Genomic DNA, 26,778 nt, shown 5'->3' on the forward strand with positions numbered 1-26,778 from the left:
CTACAGTTTAAAGTCTGACATTGATGTGGTTTTCTAACAGAAAGGCTCAGTGCAACATGGCAGTGTTGTCATTGTTTATAAAAGTTATTCTTTGTAATGTCGAGATAAACATGTCTCCAACCCCCATATCACACACTGAAAATATGTGTGTACATTGTACTATCATGTTGTAGGCCCTCATTGTAAATAAGAATTTGTTCTTAACTGACTTGCCTAGTTAATTAAAGGTAAAATTAAATGTTTAAAAAAAATTGGGGAGAGAGCCTGAAATATCCCATTCATTTGTACATATCCACTGTATATGTTTACCTTTGATGATGTTAAATGGCATTATGCTTATCTTTGTAATTCCGATAATAACTATTTTATTAACATTATTATTCTCTTGGCCAAATAATATATTCACACATGTAAATGGGGTAGGACAATTCCTTATTTAACTTGTGAAACTTAAAAAGTTTGAAAAATTATTAGACGTCATGTCTCTGAATGTCTGTTAATGTCTCATAGCCTTATTTTTTTATTTTATTTTATTGTATACACAGGAATGTCCCTGTATTGATGTGTAATATTGCTATTATTGTTGCAATAAAAAAATGTAATTTATTATTGTTGCAATAAAATAATTATAATTATATCCACGCGGCTAAATTGCTACCTGTTAGTCTTTGGTTCCGTTCGCATCCGTCAAACAAAAACACTCTAATGACCGGTTGACAATTCCCTTACAAAAATGTACCATGCTAGTACTATGGTACTTTCATTCATACCATGGTACTACTATGGTACTTTCACTTAAACCATGGTATTGTCTGAATTATGGAAATGTACCATGGTTTTATCCTTGAAGTATGATGGTACTACCACGGTACTGACATTATACCTAAATACTACCATGGTATTGTCTCATTTATACCATGGTATAGATGTGGATCATGGAAATACCATGGTGTTAAACGGCATTATACATTCTACTATGGTAATGCACAATTATGATGAATGGTACCAAAAATGATATATGGTACTATCTTTATTAAGTGTGCGTTACCATGGTACAATGGCTATATAATGCATAAATAAATAAACCCCCCAATGTGAAAAGAGGTTGGTTGGCATATTGATGAATTGATATACCAGTATGGGCAAGTTTCTGATAGTCAGAGGCAGGCTACTTGTTGGTCCTAGTTTTCTGAAACATCAAAGAAAAAGGAAAATAGTTGCTGTGAAAAAAGGGGTAATACTTTTTGTTTTAATAGTACCGTATTTTGCTCATGTTTGGGTTCCCTGTGTTGCCAACCTGAAATGTGGGAGAAAGTGAGATATATGGTAGATCTTTGGCATTGTGTAATAATTTAGTATTTATAGTCAAGGGGCGTTGTGCTCGTTTCAGCCCGCAGAGGGAGCCGCTCGCTCTAGCGGTTGCTTCACGCGCTCTCTTACAGCGGCTCTCGCGCTAGCCTGCCTGGTCAGTTAGTCAATTCAAGACAATTGATGAGGCACCAGATAAAGGAAATATTTTAAACGTTATCATCATGGTGAGCGAGTTGTAAACCATAGGATAGGAAACACCAAGTTAAACGGAGTGTAGTTATATAATTGTTGTTATTTTATGTTTTGATAGTTTAATTAATTTATAAAAACCCGTTAACATAGAAGTCGGCTAAAGTTCGCTCCAGTCAAGCTAGCCTGTCGTAGTCATGGCGACAGGATCAACGAACGTTCTTGCGGAGTGTAACAAAGTGAAACATTGTAAATGGCTGTTTTAGGGATATGTTGAGAATCTATTAAATAATATAATTAATACCTTTAAAAAATATATTTTTAGTATGTTGGCTATTTAGAATTGTATAAGAGTAGCCAATTCAGTTGAATGAGAGAGCAAACTGAAAAATGTATTGAAGAGAGAAGTTAACTTACCAGATGTACTATTTTAAATAGTTTCCGACTCCTGTCATTTTTTTCACCATACTCTATCCAGCTCCCAAGGTTTAAGAGGGTACACTACTAGACCATGTGTGTTGTGGTTTTTCACAATGAGCTAAAGGGGTTTAAGAGGGTACTAGGTTTATGCTTAGCCATTTCAGAGCTTCTATAGTAGTCAATGTTGCATTATGCGAGTATCATAAATTACTTCGATTTTGGCCACTTTACCCGGAAAACGGTGGTGCACAAACCATCATAATTCACTGTAAACAACTACCATGCTTTTGTTTTACAACATGCTACTAGTACAAAACCATGGTATTTTTTGAATTGTACTACCATTTTTCATTTTTGTTCCATGGTAGCTAGTATTTTTATATCACGTTTTTTTAGCAGGAAAATACCATGGTACCGGTGGGAAAAACCTGATAGTATTTTTTTTAAGGACATTAGAGCCTCCCACAACGCAGGCGATGGCTGCAAATTGCAGCTGGTGAGAAGCAACTGCAGAAAATTGAAGTCGACCAGTCGAAATTTCGTGACTTTTGATCACATGGTTGTAGTAAAGTTCATGCAGTCCACATGTAGACGCATGTCGGAAAATGTTTATCCCCACAATGCAACACAGTTTGAAAGGTTGGTCACTGATTTAACAAACGTGATCCACTCGAGCATTCATGGTGTTGCATTTGTTTGAGTATGTCATTTGTGCTGTTCGTGTATGCTGTCATGTTGCTGACTCTCACGTGCCCAAAGTAATTGATTGCCCTGCGGAGACAGTTATAGTGGTTTAAAGAAGGCCTGAGTAAGGCCAACATGTCACAAATATTCCAACCTTGGATGAATTATTTCTCGATTAAGCTTTTGGATAAAAATGTAAAATAGCCAATATGCCCGAAAAAACACCCTTCCTCCAAAAGGACCTTTCTATGGATTAGCCTACCTTCCAGTTAAATCAAACGTCATTAATAATTTTGTTCCAGTGTCACTGGGACATTTGAGGACCAGTGATGTTGACCTGAATGATACAAATATGACTGATACTGTTGGCATGTGGACTAATATGTTGTTGAGTTGTGTTCTTACACTGGTACAGTCATGCCCTATGAGAGATGTATGACTGCGCATGTGCGAAAATAAATAAAGTGCATTTTCCCCCGTTCTGGTTAAAACACCAATGATGAACATGTGTGTTTATTCCTCCGTTAAGTAAACCGGTATTCCTGTCCTGAAGATGTCAGCACCAACAGATACAAAATTCAACCAATGCTTGCAGAAATGTATGAAGTGAATCTGTGCAAGATATGAATGTGAATACACACGTTTTTAAATCAGACATTTTCATGTCCTTTATTATTGCTATTGTCAGAAAATGCAATGTGTAGTTATTTGAGAATAACAGTTTACATTACAATTTGGCTATTGAAATTATATAGGGAATTATGAAAAAAATATGAAATGAACAACAAACAAAAAACTATTAAAAGCAGAAGGTGTTAATATACACATACATACACACACACACACACACACACACACACAAAACAAGAACTCAAATGCCAGAGTGGTAATGCTTTTGACTCCGGTCCACATATACCTGCCTGGTGACGAGGGTTCAAACTCCTTCTCTGCCCTTCTGTCTGTGCCCCTACTTTCCCTGCTGTACTGTCTTAAAATTAATAACAATACAAAGGAACATGAGTTCCAAAAAAACCTTCCATTTTAATTCACGGGGTGAGTGCATAGGTGTTCAGTCAGGCGCTTTTTTTGAGCGAAAGCTAACCCACATTCTCCACACACATGTGGCTTATTTTTTCTGGTATGGGTTCGCTCGTGTTTTAACCTATGATAAGATAATCTGAAACTTTTATCACAAAAGCTACATACAAATGGCTTCTCTCCTGTGTGAAGACGTCGGTGTGATTTCAGGTAACCTGACTGAATGAAAGACTTTCCACAGTCTTGGCATTTGTATGGTCTCTCACCAGTATGGTATCTTTCATGCAGCCTTTTTTCATTGGCAGTGATGAAGGTTTTTGTGCAATAGGAGCATGGAAATGGTCTTTCTCCTGTGTGAGTGAGTTCATGTCTTTTCAATGACACTGCTTTGTAAAACTGCTTCCCACAGATTGTACAAGGGTATCTCACCCCCTCATGAACTTGTTCAATGTGTGAATTCAGCTGAAGTTTTGTTCTGTAGGACATGTCACACTGCGAACAGGAAAATGGTCTCTCCTCTGAGTGAGTCCCCATATGCACTGACAGTTCTCCAGCAGCCTTGAAGCTCTTTCCACACTGCCAGCACAGGAACGGCTTTTCTCCTGTGTGCTTCCTACTGTGTATTGTTAGAGAATTTGCTGAATTGAACTTTGCTTGACAAACAGAGCACTGGTACAGGTACTCTCCTGAATGAACCCTCTCATGGATGACAAGGTATGATAACTGAGTGAAGGTTTTCTCACATTGAGAGCAGGGGTATGGTCCTGTGAATTTATGTTGATGCAGATAGTGTTCTCTCAGACGCCCCAACAGGGTAAAGGTCTTCTCACACATGGTACACTGGATTTCCTTGTGCTGCATCAGCTTGTGTCTGTCAAAGGCAATGGAGTTTGGGAGGACCCTTCCACAATCAGAGCAATAGAATGGGTTGTGAATTCGCTTGTGTGTCCTTAGGGATGATGAACCTTTGAAGTCCTTCCCACAATCATCACATTTGAAGACAACCTTTCTTTTTTCACATTGGAAGACCACCTTTCTCTTTTCCTCTTTGCATGAACTTTCTTGGTGTTGCTTCAAATTACAGATGTCATCGAAACTCTTTCCACATTTTTTACACCAGTGAACCAGTTGTAGTTGCCCGGTAGATGTCGCTGGGGTATTAGCCTTAACAGCCAGCAGTTCACTAGACTCCTCTTGGTGCTGGTTTACCATCTGAGAGGACTCTTCTTGGTTCACCTTACAGATATATCTCTGGTGTTGATTAAAACTTTGCTTGTACTTAAAACGCTGCTCACAGTTGACACATTGATAAGGACGCTCCACTGAATGGGATCTCATATGAGTAGCTAAATGAGAAGCACAGTCCAAAATCTTCCCACACACAGTGCATGCATGTTCTTTGGCAGTCGGTGCTGGAGTAAAAGCCTTGATAAGGGGCTCAGTGTAGTTTTCCTTGGTAGTGAGAGGGCTGCTGCAACTCTCTGTGTTAACGTCCACTTGTTGATGGTCCACACTCAGGCCAACGTCTTCTAGGATGCCCTCGTGTCCAAGGATTTCCTGATGTTTCTTCAAAGAGTCTTTGTACTTAAAACTTCTCTCACAAATAGCACAATGAAAGGGACGTGCCTTTGAGTGAGATTTCAAGTGCCTTTCCATCTGTGAGGTACAAGTCAAAATCTTACCACAGACATAACAGGTTTTGGAATCTATCTGGGTTCGATTCTCTGCAGTGGCAAGAAAAACCTTCTCTGGTTCCGGGCCACTCTTTTGTTGTGCCATGTTCTGACCAACATCCTGACACAAAACTCCCTGGGTCACTTTCTGACACAATTCTCTCTGGTGTTTTCTAAAATCATATGAATACTTGAATCTCTTACCACAATTGACACACCTAAATGGATGCTCTTTTGAGTGGGAGCTCATGTGCCTCACCAAGCTTGAAGTACGAGTAAAAAACCTCCCACACACAGAGCATGTGTTAGAGGATGTGATAGTGTCCAGAGTTCCTTGATGAGATGGCCCTGGTGGAGAGGGAGTCTTGAGGAGTGATGTGATCTGAGGTTTGCTAGTTGAGGGTTGTGGGATCTCTTCCTCATTTTTATCTTCATTCAACACGTTTAGCTCCTTTTCACAAACTCGCCTCTGGTGTCTCTTCAGATTATGACCATCCAAGAAGAATTTTTCACATTTGTGGCACTTAAACTTGAGATTTTCAGTGTGGGTTAGCTGATGCCTTTTCATGGCTGCGACCCAAGTGAAAGTCTTTCCACACACTTCACATGCCTTATTGAATGGGCCTCTTCTGCATGAATTCTTTGGGGAAGGACACACCTTGGAGGATGATGGCTGTCTGTTTGCAAGCCCAGTCTTTTGAGGTTTTCTACCTTTTGAACACATTTCTTTAATCTGCAGCCTTTTGCTTCGTTTTAATTGTTGAAAATATGATGGTCTGAGTAAATTCAAGCCAGTGACAGCTTGATTGTCAATTTCCCCAACAGCAGACTCCATGTCCATACCATAATCCTGCTCAGTAATTATGCATCTTCTAACTTCATCTGCTGGGACTAGTACATCGATTTCCTTTGTCTGATTCTCCAACAACTCGCTTGCTTCCATTCCCTCCAAATTCATGCCTTCTGATTGTGTATCTGAGTCTACATCTGGGGCAGTCACCACTTGCACGTATGGAGGAAGAGACAGAGGAGAGGATGCAGTCACCAAAGGACGATGAAGTTCCTTTTTATGCAAAAGAGGGAGACAATGAAAAAAAAGTTAAACTGTGAATACACTTTTTTTGCGATAGTAGTTGACTAACATCATACATGCAAATTATGTCAATACCTCAAATATAAACTTTTACAGATAAAAGTAATATTTGTTCTACTTGACACAAGTCATTCAAGTAATAAGGCCGAGGGGGTGTGGTATATGGCCAATATACCACGGCTAAGGGCTGTTCTTAAGCACGACGCAATGTGGAGTGCCTGTATACAGCCCTTAGCAGTAGTATATTGGCCATACACCCCCAAAAAACAGAGGTGCCTTAATGCTAATATAAACTGGTTACCAACGTAATTAGAGCAGTAAAGAAGTATTTATACATCATAACTGTGGCAAATTGTTTGATATACACATGGCTGAAATGCGGTATCAACCAATCAGCATCCAAGATCCAAACTACCCCGTTTATAATTGAAATTTTGGCACAACCAATCTATAACACTATGATACTTACGGATGGAGTCCAAATGTCCAAGTTTTCTGTGGTACTGGAGCAGGGTCCTCAATTGTATGGGGTCAGGTACAAACTGTACACATTTATCCAGGGCAGATGGGACAGCATTTAACAAGGACGCCGTCTTGAGAGAGAGGAACATGGTTTAAAAGCATTAACAACTACAAACTCATGTCACACTGAGTTTCTTTGTTTAAAAGTGAAAAATATTACTGATTGGTATTCTTGACTTCTAATTCCCCAAGCTAATTAGATACAGGTGTTATTCATTCTTATTACCTGTTCAAGGTCTGGTATAGGAAGTAACTTCTCAAATCTGGAAAGGAATTCTAACATCAGCATCTGTATTGCAGTGTCATACTTGGGCCCAAATTCCACAGGGAACACGTCCTAGGAGAGAATAAATTAACCTAAAATGCCAATAATATCTATATTTATATTGGTTTGAAACAATATAAAACTAGGCCACTAAAACTTTTATACTTTCCTACCATATAAGAGCAAAACAAACCTGGTAAAAGTTCTCCCTTTCACTTGGGTCTTTCAGCAGAGATTCAACCAGCTCCACAAAGTTTGATTCAGATAATTCCACCTCTGCATCACCTGACTGCAACAAAACACGTACAACAGTTAAATAATCACATTTTACAACTCAATGACAGAATACTTTGAGTGACATTGGTCTTTGCTCCCTCCCAGAAAGATACTCACCTCTGCTTCCCCAGTGGATATGAGGCTTCGGATCCTGTCCAGGTGTTGCTGAATGTCTTGGTCTGCTGTCTGCTCAGTACGACACAACTCCAGAACCATCTAAAATTACAGATGACCAGTCAGGAGTAGAACAAAGGTCAACCACACGCTTCATAGGCATTGCTCTGTTCTCATTGGGACACATTTGGAGAAAATGATAGATAGGTAGGCTAAGGGCCAACGGCAGTATTTGACAAACCAGTGTCAGGGTCTTCATCTCAGTCAATGTTTAACAGCTGGGTGTTTTATGCTAGAGTCAACAATATTGTTGTCAGAGACTAACCTCAATGATCTTGTTGCATGTTTATTTTCCCCATTCTGAACCCAATCTCTTACCCTTGCTCGAAGCCCCAGAATGAGTTGGGCCCTCTGACTGCAACTCAAAAGCTCTGGCACAATGTCGGTCACCGTGGTGACAAACTCCTCCAGCATCCCATAATCTTGAACATCTCCTCGCTGAACCACTTGCCACATGGCTGCAGAGACAAGCCGCAGTGGTGGAATGAAGAGACGCAGAGAGGGAAGAAGAAGAGGGGGACCTAAAAATAGGAAAATAATTTGTAAACAAAGCCACCCAGATGTCTTGCTAGCTAAGAAGTTATCCCACTGCACTGTACAGTCATCTTGACCAGGTGTACACATTCATAGAACCTAGGTATAGTTAGAAGGGGAAATGCTATACTGAACAAAAAAATAAAAACAACATACAATTTCAACGATTTCACTGAGTTACAGTTCATATAAGAAAATGAATCGATTTAAATAAATTCATTAGGTTCTAATTTATGGATTTCACATGACTGGGCAGGGTCGCAGGAGGGCATAGGCCCACCCAATTGGAAGCCAGGCCCAGCCAATCAGACTTCGTTTTTCTCCACAAAAGGGCTTTATTACAGACATAAATACTTCTCAGTTTCATCAGCTGTCTGGGTGGCTGGTCTCAGACGATCCCGCAGGTGTAGAAGCCGTGCAGTAGCAGAGAGAAAAGGGTGGCTGGAGGCCTTCCTCTGACAACGCCTGGTATAGAGGTCCTGGATGGCAGGAAGCTTTGCCCATGGTGATGTACTGGGCCGTACGCACTACCCACTGTAGGAGGCCGACCGCAAGGCACAGGCAGTGATTCAACCCATCAAGATGCTCTCGAAGGTGCCGCTGTAAAACCTTTTGAGGATCTGAGGACCCATGCCAAATCTTTTCAGTCACCTGATGGGGAATAGGTTTTGTCATGCCCCCTTCACGACTTTCTTGGTGTGCTTGGACCATGTTAGTGTGTTGGTGATGTGGATGCCAAGAAACTTGAAGCTCCTAACCTGCTCCACTACAACCCTGCCGCTGAGAATGGGGGCGTGCTTGGTCCTCCTTTTTCTGTAGTCCACGATCATCTCTTTTGTCTTGATCATGTTGAGGGAGAGGTTGTTGTCCTTGTGCCACACGGTCAGGTCTCTGACCTCCTCCCCATTGGCTGTCTAATCGTTGTCGGTGATCAGGCCTACCACTGTTGTGTCATCAGCAATCTTAATGACGGCGTTGGAGTCGTGCCTAGCCGTGCAGTCATGAGTGAATAGGGAGTACAGGAGGGGACTGAGCACGCACCCGAGGGGACCCCGTGTTGAGGATCAGCGTAGCGGATGTGTTGTTACCTACCCTTACTACCTGGGGGCGGCCCGTCAGGAAGTCCAGGATCCAGTTGCAGAGGGAGGTGTTTAGTCCCAGGGTCCTTAGTTTAGTGATGAGCTTGGAAGGCACTACGGTGTTGAACGCTGAGCTGTAGTCAATGAATAGCACTCTCACATAGGTGTTCCTTTTGTCTAGGTGTGAACGGGCAGCGTGGAGTGCAATAGAGATTGCATCATCTGTGGATCTATTGGTGCGGTATACAAATTGGAGTGGGTCTATGGTTTCTTGGATTATGGTTTTGAATTGAGCCATGACCAGCCTTTCAAAGCATTTCATGGTTACAGACATGAGTGCTATGGGTCGGTAGTCATTTAGGCAGGTTACCTAAGTGTTCTTGGGCACAGGGACTATGGTGGTCTGCTTGAAACATGTTGGTATTACAGACTCAGTCAGGGAGAGGTTGAAAAATGTCAGTGAAGACACTTGCCAGTTGGTCAGCGCATGCTCGGAGTACACGTCCTGGTAATCCGTCTGGCCCTGCGGCCTTGTGAATGTTGACCTGTTTAAAGGTCTTACATCGGCAGATGAAAACTCTCTAGGTAGATAGTGTGGTCTACAGCTTATCATGAGATACTCTACCTCAGGTGAGATATCATGCACCAGCTGTTGTTTACATATATGCATAGGCCCCGCCCCGTGTCTTACCAAAGGCTGCTGTTCTAACCTGCCGATAGAGTGCATAACCCGCCAGCTGTATGTTCTTAATGTCGTCATTCAGCCACGACTCGGTGAAACATAAGATATTACAGTCTTTAATGTCCCGTTGGTAGGATATTCGTGCTTTCAGTTCATCCCATTTATTTTCCACCAATTGAACGTTAGCTAGCAGGACCAATTTGTAAGTCGCTCTGGATAAGAGCGTCTGCTAAATGACGTAAATGTAAATGACGGAAGGCAATGGCAAATTAGAGACTTGTCGCCTGATCCTCACAAGGCACCCTGGTCTTTTTCCGCAAAAATGTTTCCAGCGAATGACGGGGATCTGGGTCTGGTCAGGTGTCTGTAGTATATCTCTCTCATCCGACTCATTTTAGAAAAACCTTTCGTCTAATCTGAGGTGAGTAATCTCAGTTCTGATGTCCAGAAGCTCTTTTCGGTCATAAGAGACGGTAGCAGCAACGTTATGTACAAAACAAGTTATGAAGAACGCAATTTTTTTTTAGCATGGTTGGTTAAGACCCGATAAGACGGCAGCCGTCCACTCCGGCGCCATCATCAGATGTCGTTGGAGGCGGCTTATGGTAAAGATATAAACATTAAATTGTCTGGCAACAGCTCTGGTGGACATTCCTGGAGTCAGCATGTCAATTGCACACTCCCTCTCAACTTAAGACATCTGTGGCATTGTGTTGTGTGACAAAACTTAACATTTAAAGTGGCCTTTTATTGTCCCCAGCACAAGGTGCACCTGTCTAATGATCATGCTGTTTAATCAGCTTCTTGATATGCCCCACCTGTCATGTGGTCAGATTATCTTGGCAAAGAAGAAATGCTCATTAACAGGGATGAAAACAAATATGTGCACAACATTTGAGAGAAGTAAGATTTTTGTGCATATCGGACATTTCTGGGATCCTTTATTTCAGCTCATGAAACATGGGACCAACACTATAACGTCACATGTTGCGTTTAAAGTTTTGTTCAGTATAAAAGGGACCCTTCGGACGTCCAACTCTGACGTCACCCCATTTAAATTGAAACGTAATGAAGAAAGGGTAAGGACGTCCCAAGGAGCCCAATCTCAGCATCTACATACAATGCGGGGCTAAAGAAATTGATATGAGCCGCAACCCTGATTGAAAACTGAACAGATTCAAAAGTTAAATTTAACATAATACAGAGCTGCTTCAAATACATATTTAAAATATTTATTAAAATGTAGCAGATTTCAAACAACAGACAATGAAACCTATGGTGATGCCCCAAACGTGCGAACTGCATGCACAAACCAACAAAGCGCACCCGATTAGTTGAGAATATGTTTAAAAAGACAGATTACTTATTTGGGGTAAAAACAATGCATTCTTGTCAAGGTAAAGTTAGGTCTCTATGTCCTTCTACAATGCAAAGCGCGCTGAATAACTACACAAATCAAATAAATTATTATTTAATAACAGGCTATCCCTTACAAAACATAAGTGGGTGATTCTGAAATACTAGTCCTCCCATTACTAGCAGAACGACAAATGCAAATTTAGCAAGGATACGCAATGTTGAACATCAAGCACACCAAGTTAACAAAATCCACAATACCATTTTCGTCAGGATTCTCGTCCATCTCGTCCTCATACCATATTCACCCCAAAAACATGAAATGTTGCTAAGTGTGACAGCTATGATTTCTACGTTAAAAGGCTTGCAAGTTTTAAACCTTATCTTCAGTAGCAGTGTGACAGTGAATTTAGTCCGTTCAATTTCCGGTTGCGTTTACCGCCCACCAATTTCTGAATAACAAATCCCCGTGAAGTTGTACATTATTAGAAAGACATATTTGCCAGCAAATTCAGTTACTGACTTGGTTTGCCATATTGGAACTCTTACTATAGGTTAGCCATACCCTTTGATAATTATTACAATTAAGAAAACCCAACGGGAAGTGCGTAAATATCATGAAACTGTAAAATAAAAATGTCAATAGCCTTTATGCCAGATACCCTTCCTGCAAAGGACCTTTCCATGGATTAGCCTACCTTGCAGTAAAATCAAACGTAATTAATAATTTTGTTCCAGTTTAACAGATATTTTTGCAAGCATTGGTTGACTTCTCTATGAAGTGTATATTTTCCAAAAGTTACAAATGTGAATACACACATGGATATTTTCATGTCCTCTTTTATTATTGCCATAATCATAAAATGCAATGTTGTGGTTATTTCAGAATAACATTTTACACGTTTCATCCTTTACTGTACATACTACAAATTAGCTATTGAAATTATCCACGGAATTATGAAACAAAGCTGAAAAATAGAATATTAATTCAAACCTGAGGTGTTAAACCTGTGTTTTTATTTATAGTACACTACAAGGGTTCAAGCCCCTTCTCTGCCCTTCTTTCTGTCTGTGCCCCTAATTTGTCTCCCTCACTACTTTCCCCAATGTACTGTCTTAAAATGAATAACAATACAAAGGAACATTAGAGTTTTAAAAAAGTACTTTTTAACTCAAGGAGTGAGTGCATTGGTGTTCAGTCAGGCGCTTTCTTTGAGCGAAAGCTAACCCACATTCCGCACACACATGTGGCTTCTGTTTTCCTGTATGGGTTTGCTCGTGTCTTTGCCTATGGTAATTTAATCTGAAACGTTTGTCACAAACGCTGCATGCAAATGGCTTCTCTCCTGTGTGAAGTCGTTGGTGTGATTTCAGGAAACATAACTGTACGAAGGACTTTCCACAGTCTTGGCATTTGTATGGTCGCTCACCAGTATGGTATCTTTCATGCAATCTCCTTTCATTGGCAGTGATGAAGGTTTTTGTGCAATAGGAGCATGACCATGGTCTTTCCCCCGTGTGAGTGAGTTCATGTCTTATCAATGACACTGCTTTCAAAAACTGCTTCCCACAGACTGCACAGGTATATCTCACCCCCTCATGAACTTGTTCAATGTGTGTATTCAGCTGAATCTTTGTCCGATAAGTCATGTCACACTGCGAACAAGAAAAGGGCTTCTCCTCTGAGTGAGTCCCCATATGCATTGACAGGTTTCCACGATCCTTGTAGCTCTTTCCACACTGCCAGCACAGGAACGGCTTTTCTCCTGTGTGCTTCCTACTGTGTATTGTTAGAGAATTTGCTTTATTGAACTTTGCTTGACAAACAGAGCACTGGTAAGGGTACTCTCCTGAGTGAACTCTCTCATGTTCAACAAGGTATCTTAACTGGGTAAAAGTTTTCTCACATTGAGAGCAGGGGTATGGTCCTGTGAATTTATGTTGATGCAGATAGTGATCTCTCAGACGCCCCAACAGGGTAAAGGTCTTCTCACACATGGTACACTGGATTTCCTTGTGCTGCATCAGCTTGTGTCTGTCAAAGGCAATGGAGTTTGGGAGGACCCTTCCACAATCAGAGCAATAGAATGGGTTGTGAATTCGCTTGTGTGTCCTTAGGGATGATGAACCTTTGAAGTCCTTCCCACAATCATCACATTTGAAGACAACCTTTCTTTTTTCACATTTGAAGACCACCTTTATTTTTTCCTCTTTGCATGAACTTTCCTGGTGTTGCTTCAAATTACAGATGTCATCGAAACTCTTTCCACATTTTTTACACCAGTGAACCAGTTGTAGTTGCCCGGTAGATGTCGCTGGGGTATTAGCCTTAACAGCCAGCAGTTCACTAGACTCCTCTTGGTGCTGGTTTACCATCTGAGAGGACTCTTCTCGGTTCACCTTACAGATATATCTCTGGTGTTGATTCAGATTGTGCATGTACTTGAAGCGCTGTTCACAGTTACCACATTGATAAGGACGCTCATCTGAATGGGATCTCATATGAATAGCCATAACTGAAGCACGGTTAAAAATCTTCCCACACACAGTGCATGGTTTGGGTTCTTTGAGAGTCGGCACTGAAGTAGCAGCCATGATAAGGGTCCCAGTGTCGTTTTCCTTGGTAGTGAGATGGCTGATGCAACTCTCTGTGTTAACTTCCACTTCTTGCTGGTCCACACTCTGACCCAAGTCTTCTAGGATGCCCTCGTGGCCAAGGATTTCCTGATGTTTCTTCAAGGTATCTTTGTACTTAAAACTTCTCTCACAAATAGCACAATTAAAGGGACGTGCCTTTGAGTGAGATTTCAAGTGCCTTTCCATCTGTGAGGTACAAGTCAAAATCTTACCACAGACATAACAGGTTTTGGAATCTATCTGGGTTCGATTCTCTGCAGTGGCAAGAAAAACCTTCTCTGGTTCCGGGCCACTCTTTTGTTGTGCCATGTTCTGACCAACATCCTGACACAAATCTCCCTGGGTCATTTTCTGACACAATTCTCTCTGGTGTTTTTTCAAATCGTACGAATACTTGAATCTCTTATCACAATTGACACACCCAAATGGACGCTCTTTTGAGTGGGAGCTCATGTGCCTCACCAAGCTTGAAGTACGAGCAAAATACCTCCCACACACAGAGCATGTGTTAGAGGATGTGATAGTGTCCAGAGTTCCTTGATGAGATGGCCCTGGTGGAGAGGGAGTCTTGAGGAGTGATGTGATCTCAGATTTGCTAGTTGAGGGTTGTGGCATCTCTTCCTCATTTTTATCTTCATCCAACATGTTTAGCTCCTTTTCACAAACTCGCTTCTGGTGTCTCTTCAGATTATGACCATCCCTGAAGCTTTTTTCACACATGAGACACTTAAACTTGAGATCTCCAGTGTGGGTTAGCTGATGTCTTTTCATGGCTGTGACTCGAGTGAAAGTCTTCCCACACACTTCACATGTCTTACTGAATGGGCCTCTTTTGCATGACTTCTTTGGGGAGGGCCGACACTTGGAGGATGATGGCTGTTTGATTGCATGCCTGGAAGAATCAGTCTTTCGTGGTTTTCGTCCTTTGGGGGAGACGCGCACCTTGGATGATGGCTGTTTGATTGCACGCACGGAGGAATCGATCTTTCGAGGTTTCCGTCGTTTTGAAAAAAAATTCTTAATCTGCAGCCTTTTGCTTCGTTTTAATTGTTGAAAATGTGATGGTCTGAGTAAATTCAAGCCAGTGACAGCTTGATTGTCAATTTCCCCAACGGCAGACTCCATGTCCATACTGTAATCTGGCTCAGTAATTATGTATCTTCTAACTTCATCTGCTGGGACTAGTACATCGATTTCCTTTGTCCGATTCTCCAACAACTCTCTTGCTTCCATTCCCTCCAAATTCATGCTTTCTGATTGTGTATCTGAGGCTACATGTGGGGCAGTCACCACTTGCACATATGGAGGAAGAGACAGAGAGGAGAGGATGCAGTCACCAAAGGATGATGGAGTTCCTTTTTATGCAAAAGAGGGAGACAATGAAAAAAATGAAGGTTAAATTGAACAGCATATGATAATTATATCAATGCCTCAAATATAAACTATTACCAGACAAACATAACCAATAATATATTTCCTATACATAATTACTCTACCCGACACTCATCATTTGCCATTTTTGCAGAACCAATCCAAGCCATGGATCCTCTATAAATCTGTATGATACTTACGGATGGAGTCCAAATGTCCATGTTTTCTGTGGTACTGGAGCAGGGTCCTCAATTGTATGGGGTCAGGTACAAATTGTAAACATTTCTCCAGGGCAGAGGGGACAGCATTTAACAAGGAGGCAGTCTTCAGAGAGAGGAACATGGTTTAAAAGCATTAACAACTACATACTCATGTCCAACACACAGTTTCTTAAACATGAACATATTGATTCTTGACTTCTAATTTCCCAAGCTAATTAGATAAAGGTGTTATTCATTCTTATTACCTGTTCAAGGTCTGGTATGGGAAGTAACTTCTCAAATCTGGAAAGGAATTCTAACATCAGCATCTGTATTGCAGTGTCATACTTGGGCCCAAATTCCACAGGGAACACGTCCTAGGAGAGAATAAATTAATGTAATAATTAATGTCCATAATTTGGCTAAAATGTGTACTGATATTACCTTTGGTCTTAGAGCATCATACAGTCACTTCAACATCCTAAAGCAGAACGTTTTAGCCTTTTGTTTGATCTATAAAGAAATCATCACTAAACCACAAACACCTGGAGGTGGAGAGACAGTATGTGTGAATGAGAAGGACTCAAACATATAAATATTGTACTTTAATTTACTGTAGATGCAGTCTTGTGCATGGATGTAACATGTAGAATATAAAAACACAGCCCCTCAGAGTTCTAACTAGCCTGGGTGCTAGTCTGTTTCTGCTTTCTTGCCAACTCATTTACATTTACATTTTAGTAATTTAGCAGACGCTCTTATCCAGAGCGACTTACAGTAGTGAATGCATACATTTCATACATTTTTTCCCCCGTACTGGCCCCCCATGGGAATCGAACCCACAACCCTGGCGTTGCCAACACCATGCTCTACCAACTGAGCCACACATGACCAAAAGTATGTGGACCCCTGCTCGTCGAACATCACATTCCAAAATCATGGGCATCCTTATGGAATTGTGAGGCCAAACATTGACAATGGAGTAGGCACAAGCAGATCTGCTACCAGGCTAGTTTCTAACTGTAGCGAAGACTAAATGGAGCGAAGTCTACAGTTGAAGTCGGAAGTTTACATACACCTTAGCCAAATACATTTAAACTCAGCTTTTCACAATTCCTGACATTTAATCCAAGTAAAAATTCCCTGTCTTAGGTCAGTTAGGATCACCACTTTATTCTAAGAATGTGAAATGTCAGAATAATAGTAGAGAGAATGATTTATTTCAGCTTTTATTTCTTTCATCACATTCCCAGTGGGTCAGAAGTTTACATATACTAATTGAGTGTTTGGTAGCATTGCCTTTAAATTGTTTAACTTGAGTCAAACATTTTGGGTAGCCTTCCACAAGCTTCCCACAATATGTTGGGTGAATTTTGGCCCATTCTTCCTGACAGAGCTGGTGTAACTGAGTCAGGTTTGTAGGCCTCCTTGGTCAGGGCTTTGTGATGGCCACTCCAATACCTTGGCTTTGTTGTCCTTAAGCCACAACTTTGGAAGTATGCTTGGGGTCATGGTCCATTTGAAGACCCATTTGCCACCAAGCTTTAACTTCCTGACTGATGTCTTGAGATGTTGCTTCAATATATCCACATAATTTTCCTACCTCATGATGCCATCTATTTTCTGAAGTGCACCAGTCCCTCCTGCAGCAAAGCACCCCCACAACATGATGCTGCCACCCCCGTGCTTCATGGTTGGGATGGTGTTCGAGGCTTGCAAGCCTCCCCCATTTTCCTCCAAACGTAACAATGGTCATTATGGCCAAACAGTTCTATTTTTGTTTCATCAGACCACATTTTTACATTTTAGTATCCAGAGCGACTAACAGTAGTGAATGCATACATTTCATTTCATTTTTTTGTACTGGCCCCCCGTGGGAATCGAACCAACAACCCTGGCGTTGCACACACCATGCTGGCGTTGCAAACACCATGCTCTACCAACTGAGCCACAGGGAAGACCAGAGAACCTTTCTCCAAAAAGTAACATCTTTGTCCCATGTGCAGTTGCAAACCGTAGTCTGGCTTTTTTATGGCGGTTTTGGAGCAGTGGCTTCTTCCTTGCTGAGCAGCCATTCAGGTTATGTCGATATAGGACTCGTTTTACTGTGGATATAGATACTTTTGTACCTGTTTCCTCCAGCATCTTCACAAGGTCCTTTGCTGTTGTTCTGGGATTGATTTGCACTTTTCACACCAAAGTACGTTCATCTCTAGGAGACAGAACGCATCTCCTTCCTGAGCGGTATGACGGCTGCGTGGTCCCATGGTGTTTATACTTGCGTACTATTGTTTGTACAGATGAACGTGGTACCTTCAGGCGTTTGGAAATTGCTCCCAAGGATGAACCTGATTGCTCCCAAGGATGAAGCAAGGATGAACCTGAGGTCTTGGCTGATTTCTCTTGATTTTCCCATGATGTCAAGCAAAGAGGCACTGAGTTTGAAGGTAGGCCTTGAAATACATCCAAAGGTACCCCTCCAATTGACTCAAATGATGTCAATTAGCCTATCAGAAGCTTCTAAAGCCATGACATCATTTTCTGGAATTTCCAATGCTGTTTAAAGGCACAGTCAACTTAGTGTATGTAAACATCTGACCCACTGGAATTGTGATAAGTGAAATAATCTGTCTGTAAACAATTGTTGGAAATATTAGTTGGGTCATGCACAAAGTAGATGTCCTAACCGACTTGCCAAAACTATAGTTTGTTAACTAGAAATTTGTGCAGTGGTTTAAAAACGGGTTTTAATGACTCCAACCTAAGTGTATGTAAACTTCCTACTTCAACTGTAAATGGAGAAACGAACCTGGTAGAAGTTCTCCCTTTCACTTGGGTCTTTCAGCAGAGATTCAACCAGCTCCACAAAGTTTGATTCAGATAATTGCACCTCTGCATCATTTGACTGCAACAAAACATGCACAACTATTACATCATTGAAGCTTACAACTCAAATCACACAATACTGTCTGGTTGGTTTGGTACCGCCTGGTGACACGGGTGGGTGGAGTTTGCATTGGTCCTAAAGATGATTGTCCAGCCAGCTGGGGGCACATCAGGTTAAATCCATTTGAATTCAATTACTTTTTGACAGCATCTGTTTTGATTTAAATAAAACATTCCATACATATTTACCCACGGAAGAAGTGGTCAGAAAGTTACTTTTTGTACCGGAATGCCAAAACATTCAGGAGGTAAAGGTGCTTAAAGTTGACCCATTTTGCATACCCCACCATACCATGAGACATCCATGTCTTCGTCACTGGAAAAGATAAACGGTTACAAGAAAGGTTGTCATTTTTATATATATATATATATATATATATATATATATATATATTTGTTTTTCACAATATTACACTTATTACACTTATTACATCTCAAACTACTACCTACTGCTATGCCTTTGTTCTGTATTTTAATGGGTGTGTTCATACTACCGCTACATCATATTTATTAGACTAAATTCATTTAAAAAGTCGATGAAAAAGTGTAAGAATAGCTCATGCAAAGCCCATATGTAGTAGGACAAGTGTGCATGTTTATATGTAATGTAAATGGCAATTGTCATTATTACATCTTTATACAATTTTTTTGAAGGCCCTCATAATGATGACGACGATGAATTCTGACATTATAGCACCACCCTGTGTCCGTATTAAGCTATTACTATTATTGTCGATTGACAGTGGTGGCACAGGGTGGTACAATTCTCGTAAGTGCACTGTAAATAGGAGCATCAACGCGGTGCAGCGGGTCAGGGCTGGGTGACATTGTGTAAGGCAGAGAGCCAGAGACAGGCAGCTGGTCACTGAGGCAGAGAGGATAAATGGAGGCTGGGGTTGAGAGAGGGTGATGACCTTTAGAGGAACAGGGAAGGCTGGGGTGAGATGTTGACAACCCTAGACCCACATGATGGATGGAGGGTCCTCACCCTTTTGCCCTCAGAACAGCCTCAATTGACTCCAATGCTTTCCGCAGTTGTGTAAAGTTGGCTGGATGTCCTTTGGGTGGTGGACCATTCTTGATACACACAGGGAACTGTTGAGCATGAAAAACCCAGCAGCGTTGCAGTTCTCGACACAAACCGGTGCGCCTGGCACCTACAACAATACCCTGTTCAAAGGCACTTAAATCTTTCTCTTGGTCATTCACCCACTGAGTTGCACACATACACAATCCATGTCTCAATTGCAAGTTAGCTGGTACACACACACACACACACACACACACACACACACACACACACACACAAATTATGACATTTATTAACCTTTAACGTCAGTGATCTAAAAACAAGTAATCTCAGATTTGTTTCATATTCCCATATGTTATAGTTTAAACCTTTTATTTAACCTGGCAAGTCAGTTAAGAACAAATTCTTATTTACAATGACGGCTTAGGAACAGTGGGTTAACTGCCTTGTTCAGGGGCAGAAGGACAGATTTGTACCTTATCAGCTCGGGGATTCGATCTAGCAACAGTTCGGTTACTGGCCCAACGCTCTAACCACTAGGCTACCTGCCGTCAATACATCATCTGAGGTTTTTGTGTTGAGCCCGCCATCGGTTGAGACACAACATGCTCTTGAATAAAGGGTGGGTGTCATTTCAATCATAGAAATAGAATGTATAGAATGTGCCAATCCCCCCAGACCACTGCAAGTTAGCTGGTACACCATTATTTTAATTGAATGGAAATGTTTACTTTTAATTTTCTACCACAAAGATGCCCGCAAGTCCACCCACTGTCAAATGTCAACTTAAAATGGTCATGTCTATTATCCATATTTCTATGATTTCAATATGTTTCCTATGAAGGATTGATAGTATCATTTAAAACAACAGATATTTCATTCTAGTCAACATTCTCTAATGTGTGGACCTACATACATTTTTGTGGTACCATTTGAAAGTAGACATTTCAATTTGATTCCCATTTTAGTACATTTATCAGCGACAACATGACACCCTGTATTTAAGAGTACGTTGTGTCTCAACCGATTGCAGGTTCAACACAAAAACTTCAGTTGATGTAAAATAGGGTCTGAGCTACAACATATGCAAATATGAAAAGAATCTGAGTTTAAGTGTTTTTAGATCATTTACATTTAAGGTTAAAAAATGACAATGATTATAAAAAAATTAAAATAAAAGTTTTTAAAGAAACTATAAAATCGTTTGAAAACACTGTCTGCTCGTTTTTCAATGATATCAATCTCAACTGGTTATCTTTTTTAGTGATGAAGACATGATGTCATGGTATGGTCGGGTATACCTTTATCTTTTGAATGTTTTGGCATTCAGGTCACTTTCTGAGCACTTCTACAATGAACAAATATGCATGGAAGGTTTCGTTCAATTTAAAAGGATTGTTGTCAAAAAGTGATTGAATTCAAATGGATTTACCCATCAGTGAACATCAGTGAGTGTGCCCACTGACATAGGCATGTGTTCTTCACCTCCAATCCCTCTTTGAAAGATACTCACCTCTGCTTCCCCAGTGGATGTGAGGGATCGGATCCTGTCCAGGTGTTTTTGAATATTCGTGAGGTCTAATGTCTGCTCAGTGCGACACAACTCCAGAACCAGCTGAAATGACAAATGGCCAGTCAGTAGTCGGTCAAAGGTCAACCCAAAACTTCCTAGGCACTGCTCTGTTCTCATTGGGATACATTTTGAGAAAATGAAAGATAGCCTAGATAAGGCCCAATGTCAGTATTCAATTGAGTTAATCAACGTCAGGGTCTTCATCTCAGTCAATTACCATTACCAGATCGTTGTAAGGCCAGAGTCAACTGTCTACACTATCTGGTCAGAGCTAAAGGCTCGGGTAGCCCCAGGGTGCATTGTGGTGTTTACTATGATAACTATAAATATCTGCATCTAAAGGTGGATGAAACATGTTCAAGGTCTGTGTAGGAGTTCAAGGTCTGTGTAGGATATGTAGGAGTTCTAGGTCTATGTAGGATATGTAGGAGTTCGAGGTCTATGTAGGATACGTAGGAGTTCGAGGTCTATGTGGGATATGTAGGAGTTCTAGGTCTATGTTTGGGCTAAAGGCTAGGACAACCATTATCATCTTGTTGCATGTTTATTTTCCCCATTATGAACCCAATCTCTTACCCTTGCTCTAAGCCCCAGGAGGAGTTGGGCCCTCTGACTGCAACTCCATAGCTCTGGCACAATCTCTGTAACCATGGTGACAAACTCCTCCAGCATCCCATAATCTTGAACGTCTCCTCGTTGAACCACTTGCCACATGGCTGCAGAGACAAGCCGCAGTGGTGGAATGAAGAGACGCAGAGAGGGAAGAAGAAGAGGACCTAAAAATAGGAAAATAAATTGTTAGCCGACACACGGTTACCCTGACTAGGCGCGTGCATTCATAGGACCTAGGTTGCTAGCTCTAGCTAAAAAGTTAATACACTTTAGGCTAACGTTACTAAAAATATATGTTATGTTAATGATATATTTAAAGCAGCCACCAGCAGTAGAAACAATGACAAAGCGGAGTCCCGACTCTCCACCCATGTTAAGGTAAAAAGTTAAGGGACGGGGCTGGAGAAATGTAACCACTCAAATAGAAATAGCTATCCATGATATCAAAATTATAGTTTTAGTCATGTTTTGAGACTATGTAGTGTTTGTTTACAATTACATTGTTGACAAACATTGTAATAAAACAAGCTTATATTTTGGGTTATGATGGGGTACGACCAATGGTTTATATACATCATTGGGTACGACAGTAGAACTTAGCTCATGAGGCATACAGGTTGTATTTTTCAAGAAACAATGGGTAAATATCATTAATAAGTACAACAATGGATGAAGCAACTGCTGATTTTACGATATAGAGTTAAATAAAGTCATGAACGATTTCGAAACGGTCTAGACATATCGATATTGCAGATCCGTGGACTTGCCAGTGCCACCATTTCAGCTAGCCTAGACTACATTTCAGGCAGGGCGGGATCATAGGGCAAGATACGGCATACGCCATGTTGAACATCGAACGCACACCAAACCTAGCTAACGTTAGCTACGTTAACAAATGTGTTAACAATTTCTATCGTTAACTTACAATTTTCGCATGGATCCTGACTTTGCATCTCGGCCTCATACAATAGTCAACAGGAAGCTAACGTATACTTGAAAAGTTAGCTAGCTAGATATGATTTAGATGCCCCACTTCCCGGTCTAAGAGTCGCCGTTCTCTCTTCATTCCATTCAGGCAGTGAGGAACGGAAGTTGTTTCCATCAGTTTCCGGGTTTTCTTGTTTTTCACAATATTACACTTATTACATCGCAAACTACTACCTACTGCTATGCCTTTGTTCTGTATTTTAATGGGCGTGTTCATACTACCGCTACATCATATTTATTACACTAAATTCATTTAAAAAGTCGATGAAAAAGTGTAAGAATAGCTCATGCAAAGCCCATATGTAGTAGGACAAGTGTGCATGTTTATATGTAATGTAAATGGCAATTGTCATTATTACGTCTTCATACAATTTTCATACAATTTTTTTTGAAGGCCCTCATAATGATGACGACGATGAATTCTGACATTATAGCACCACCCTGTGTCCGTATTAAGCTATTACTATTATTGTCGATTGACAGTGGTGGCACAGTGTGGTACAATTCTCGTAAGTGCACTGTAAATAGGAGCATCAACGCGGTGCAGCAGGTCAGGGCTGGGTGACATTGTGTAAGGCAGAGAGCCAGAGACAGGCAGCTGGCCACTGAGGCAGAGAGGATAAATGAAGGCTGGGGTTGAGAGAGGGTGATGACCTTTAGAGGAACAGGGAAGGCTGGGGTGAGATGTTGACAACCCTAGACCCACATGATGGATGGAGGTTCCTCACCCTTTTGTCCTCAGAACAGCCTCAATTGACTCCAATGCTTTCCGCAGTTGTGTAAAGTTGGCTGGATGTCCTTTGGGTGGTGGACCATTCTTGATACACACAGGGAACTGTTGAGCATGAAAAACCCAGCAGCGTTGCAGTTCTCGACACAAACCGGTGCGCCTGGCACCTACAACAATACCCTGTTCAAAGGCACTTAAATCTTTTGTCTTGGTCATTCACCCACTGACTTGCACACATACACAATCCATGTCTCAATGTATCAAGGCTTAAAAATCCTTCTTTAACCTGTCTCCACTTTTTATTTTATTTTGGGCAGGTCAGTTAAGAACAAATTATTTTATTTATTTATTTATTTTTACCTTTATTTAACTAGGCAAGTCAGTTAAGAACAAATTCTTATTTACAATGACGGCCTACCAAAAGACAAAAGGCCTCCTGCGGGGACGGGGGCATGGGATTAAAAATAAATAAATAAATAATATAAGAAAATATAGAACAAAACACACAACACGATAGAACTACATAAAGAGAGACCTAAGACAACCACATAACATGGCAGCAACACATGACAACGACATGGTAGCAACACAACATGGCAGCAGCACCACATGGTAGCAGTACAAAACATGGTACAAACATTATTGGGCACAGACAACAGCATAAAGGGCAAGAAAGTAGAGAAAACAATACATCACGCGAAGCATCCACAACTGTCAGTAAGAGTGTCCATGATTGAGTCTTTGCTTGAAGAGATGGAGATAAAACTGTCCAGTTTGAGTGTTTTTTGCAGCTCGTTCCAGTCTCTAGCTGCAGCAAACTGAAAAGAGGAGTGACCCATGGATGCTTTGGGGACCTTAAACAGAATGTGACTGGCAGAACGGGTGTTGTATGTGGAGGATGAGGGCTGCAGTAGGTATCCCAGATGGGGGAGTGCGGCCTAAGAGGGTTTTATCAATAAGCATCAACCAGTGGGTCTTGCGACAGGTATACAAAGATGACCAGTTTACAGAGGAGTATAGAGTGCAGTATTGTGTCCTATAAAGAGCATTGGTGGCAAATCTGATGGCCGAATGGTAAAGAACATCTAACCGCTCGAGAGCACCCTTACCTGCCGATCTATAAATTACGTCTCCGTAATCTAGCATGGGTAGGATGGTCATCTGAATCAGGGTTAGTTTGGCAGCTGGGGTAAACGAGGAGCGATTACGATAGAGGAAACCATGTCTAGATTTAACCTTAGGCAGCAGCGTTGATATGTGCTGAGAGAAGGACAGTGTAACCGTCTAGCCATACTCCCAAGTACTTCTATCCGGTGACTACCTCAAGCTCTAAACCCTCAGAGGTAGTAATCACACCGGTGGGGAGAGGAGGATTCTTCTTACCAAACCACATTACCTTTGTTTTGGAGGTGTTCAGAACAAGGTTAAGGGTAGAGAAAGCTTGTTGGATGCTAAGAAAGCTTTGTTGTAGAGCATTTAACACAAAACCCAGGGAGGGGCCAGCTGAGTATAAGACTGTATCATCTGCATATAAATGGATGAGAGAGCTTCCTACTGCCTGAGCTATGTTGTTGATGTAAATTGAGAAGAGCGTGGAGCCTAGGATTGAGCCTTGGGGTACTCCCTTGGTGACAGGCAGTGGCTGAGACAACAGATGTTTTGACTTTATACACTGCACTCTTTGAGAGAGGTAGTTAGCAAACCAGGCCAAAGACACCAATACTCCTTAGCCAGCCCACAAGAATGGAATGGTCTACCGTATCAAAAGCTTTGGCTAAGTCAATAAAAATAGCAGCACAACATTGCTTAGAATAAAGGGCAATGGTGGCATCATTTAGGACCTTTAAAGTTGCAGTGACACATCCATAACCTGAGCAGAAACCAGATTGCATACCAGAGAGAATACTATAGACATCAAGAAAGCCAGTCAGTTGATTATTGACAAGTTTTTCCAACACTTTTGATAAACAGGGCAAAATAGAAATTGGCCTATAACGTTAGGATCAGCTTGATCTCCTCTTTAAATAAAGATTGCACCGTGGCTGCCTTTCAAGCAATGGGAACCTCTCCAGAGAGGAGAGAGGTTAAAAAGGTCAGAGATAGGCTTGGCAATGATAGGGGCAGCAACCTTAAAGAAGAAAGGGTCTAAACCATCTGACCCAGATGGTTTATTGGGGTCAAGTTTAAGGAGCTCTGTTGGCACCTCAGACTCAGTGATCGCCTCTGATTGAGAGTCCTATATATGGGTATGTGTTTGGTTAAGTGTTTGTGGGAGATTGTTCTTGGATTGCTGTGTTGCCTTCAAGACTGTTATTTTGTCGTTCATCGTTTTGTTATTTTTGTATACGTGTTTTTTTTTTTTTTTCCTTATTTTCCCGTCAATAAAGAAGATGAGTATACATGTCCCTGCTGTGTTTTGGTCCTCTCCTTACGACAGTTGTGACACAATCTCCCACCAAACATGGACCAAGCAGCGGAGGAAGGAGCGGCAACAGGTGGAATATCGGGAGACATGGGCTGAGATGAGGATAAGAATTTCCAGGGCTATGGAGGAGTTAAGGGAGTCTGAGAGGCAGCCCCAATAATATTTTTTTGGGAGGCACACGGGTAGTTTGGCTGGGCGAGGATTGAGCCCCAGGCCAAATCCCCGTACCTTTCCCAAACAATCAGTGACTGGACAGGTCCCGTGCTTCGGGGTGATGGGTGCTGTGAAGAGGCCGGGTATTTTCAGGCCGGTACACGCAGTACCAGCGCCCTGCATTTGCCGGGGGGAAGTGGGCATCCAGCCAGTAAGGGCGATGCCAGTTCTGCGCTCGAGACCGCCAGTACGCCTCTACGGTCCAGTGTTTCCCGCTCCACGCACTAGCCTTGAGGTGCGTGTCTCCAATCTGGCACATCCTAAGCCAGCAACACGCACCAGGCTTCCAGTGCATAATCCCAGTCCAAACCCGTCCTATTCCTGCTCCCCGCACTAGCCCTGAGGTGCGTGTACCTAAACTGGCACGTCCAGTACCAGCACCACGCATCAGGCTTCCAGTGCGTAATAGTAGTTCCTCTCGGCCGGTTCCTGCTTCCCGCACTAGCCCTAGGGTGCATGTCTCCAGCCTGGTTTCTCCTCTACCAGCCGGCAAAAGTGTGCAGTCCAGAGTATCTGGCAACAGTGTGCAGTCCAGAGTATCCGGCAACAGTGTGCAGTCCAGAGTATCTGGCAACAGTGTGCAGTCCAGAGTATCCGGCAACAGTGTGCAGTCCAGAGTATCCGGCAACAGTTGTTCTTGGATTGCTGTGTTGCCTTCAAGACTGTTATTTTGTCATTTAGTTATTTTTTATATACGTGTTTGTTTGGTTTTTTCCTTATTTTCCTGTCAATAAAGAAGATGAGTATACATGTCCCTG

The 26,778-nt window shown here is 41.7% G+C and overlaps 1 protein-coding gene across 2 annotated transcripts; it reads right to left on the reverse strand.

The window, feature by feature from the left end:
- Positions 1-3,246: 3,246 nt before the first annotated feature.
- LOC106576584 (uncharacterized) lies at positions 3,247-22,771 on the reverse strand. Of its 2 annotated transcripts, XM_014153819.3 has the most exons (12): positions 22,591-22,771; positions 21,630-21,829; positions 20,994-21,095; positions 18,314-18,409; positions 15,771-15,881; positions 15,505-15,628; positions 7,964-8,166; positions 7,589-7,687; positions 7,389-7,484; positions 7,157-7,267; positions 6,878-7,001; positions 3,247-6,378 (listed from the first exon to the last, which is right to left on the reverse strand). In XM_014153819.3, the coding sequence occupies exons 1-12, from the start codon at positions 22,616-22,618 to the stop codon at positions 6,194-6,196; spliced, it is 1,479 nt and encodes a 492-aa protein (XP_014009294.1). In that variant the 5' UTR covers positions 22,619-22,771; the 3' UTR covers positions 3,247-6,193. The 2 variants fall into 2 exon arrangements, with proteins under 2 accessions (XP_014009294.1, XP_082820224.1); XM_082964098.1 differs by lacking the exon at positions 3,247-6,378 and having other exon boundaries at positions 7,157-7,193.
- Between the last annotated feature and the right edge of the window lie 4,007 nt (positions 22,772-26,778).

This window comes from Salmo salar, chromosome 17 (genome assembly GCF_965601325.2).
Source record: "Salmo salar chromosome 17, fSalSal1, whole genome shotgun sequence".
Lineage (NCBI taxonomy): Eukaryota > Metazoa > Chordata > Actinopteri > Salmoniformes > Salmonidae > Salmo > Salmo salar.

Coding starts and splice junctions, on each gene's coding strand:
- LOC106576584 (XM_014153819.3), bottom strand. CDS start 22,618: ATGCAAAGTCAGGATCCATGCGAAAATT. Junction 21,830..22,590: donor TCAGGATCCATGCGAAAATT/GTAAGTTAACGA, acceptor TCCTATTTTTAG/GTCCTCTTCTTCTTCCCTCT. Junction 21,096..21,629: donor TCCTGGGGCTTAGAGCAAGG/GTAAGAGATTGG, acceptor TTGTCATTTCAG/CTGGTTCTGGAGTTGTGTCG.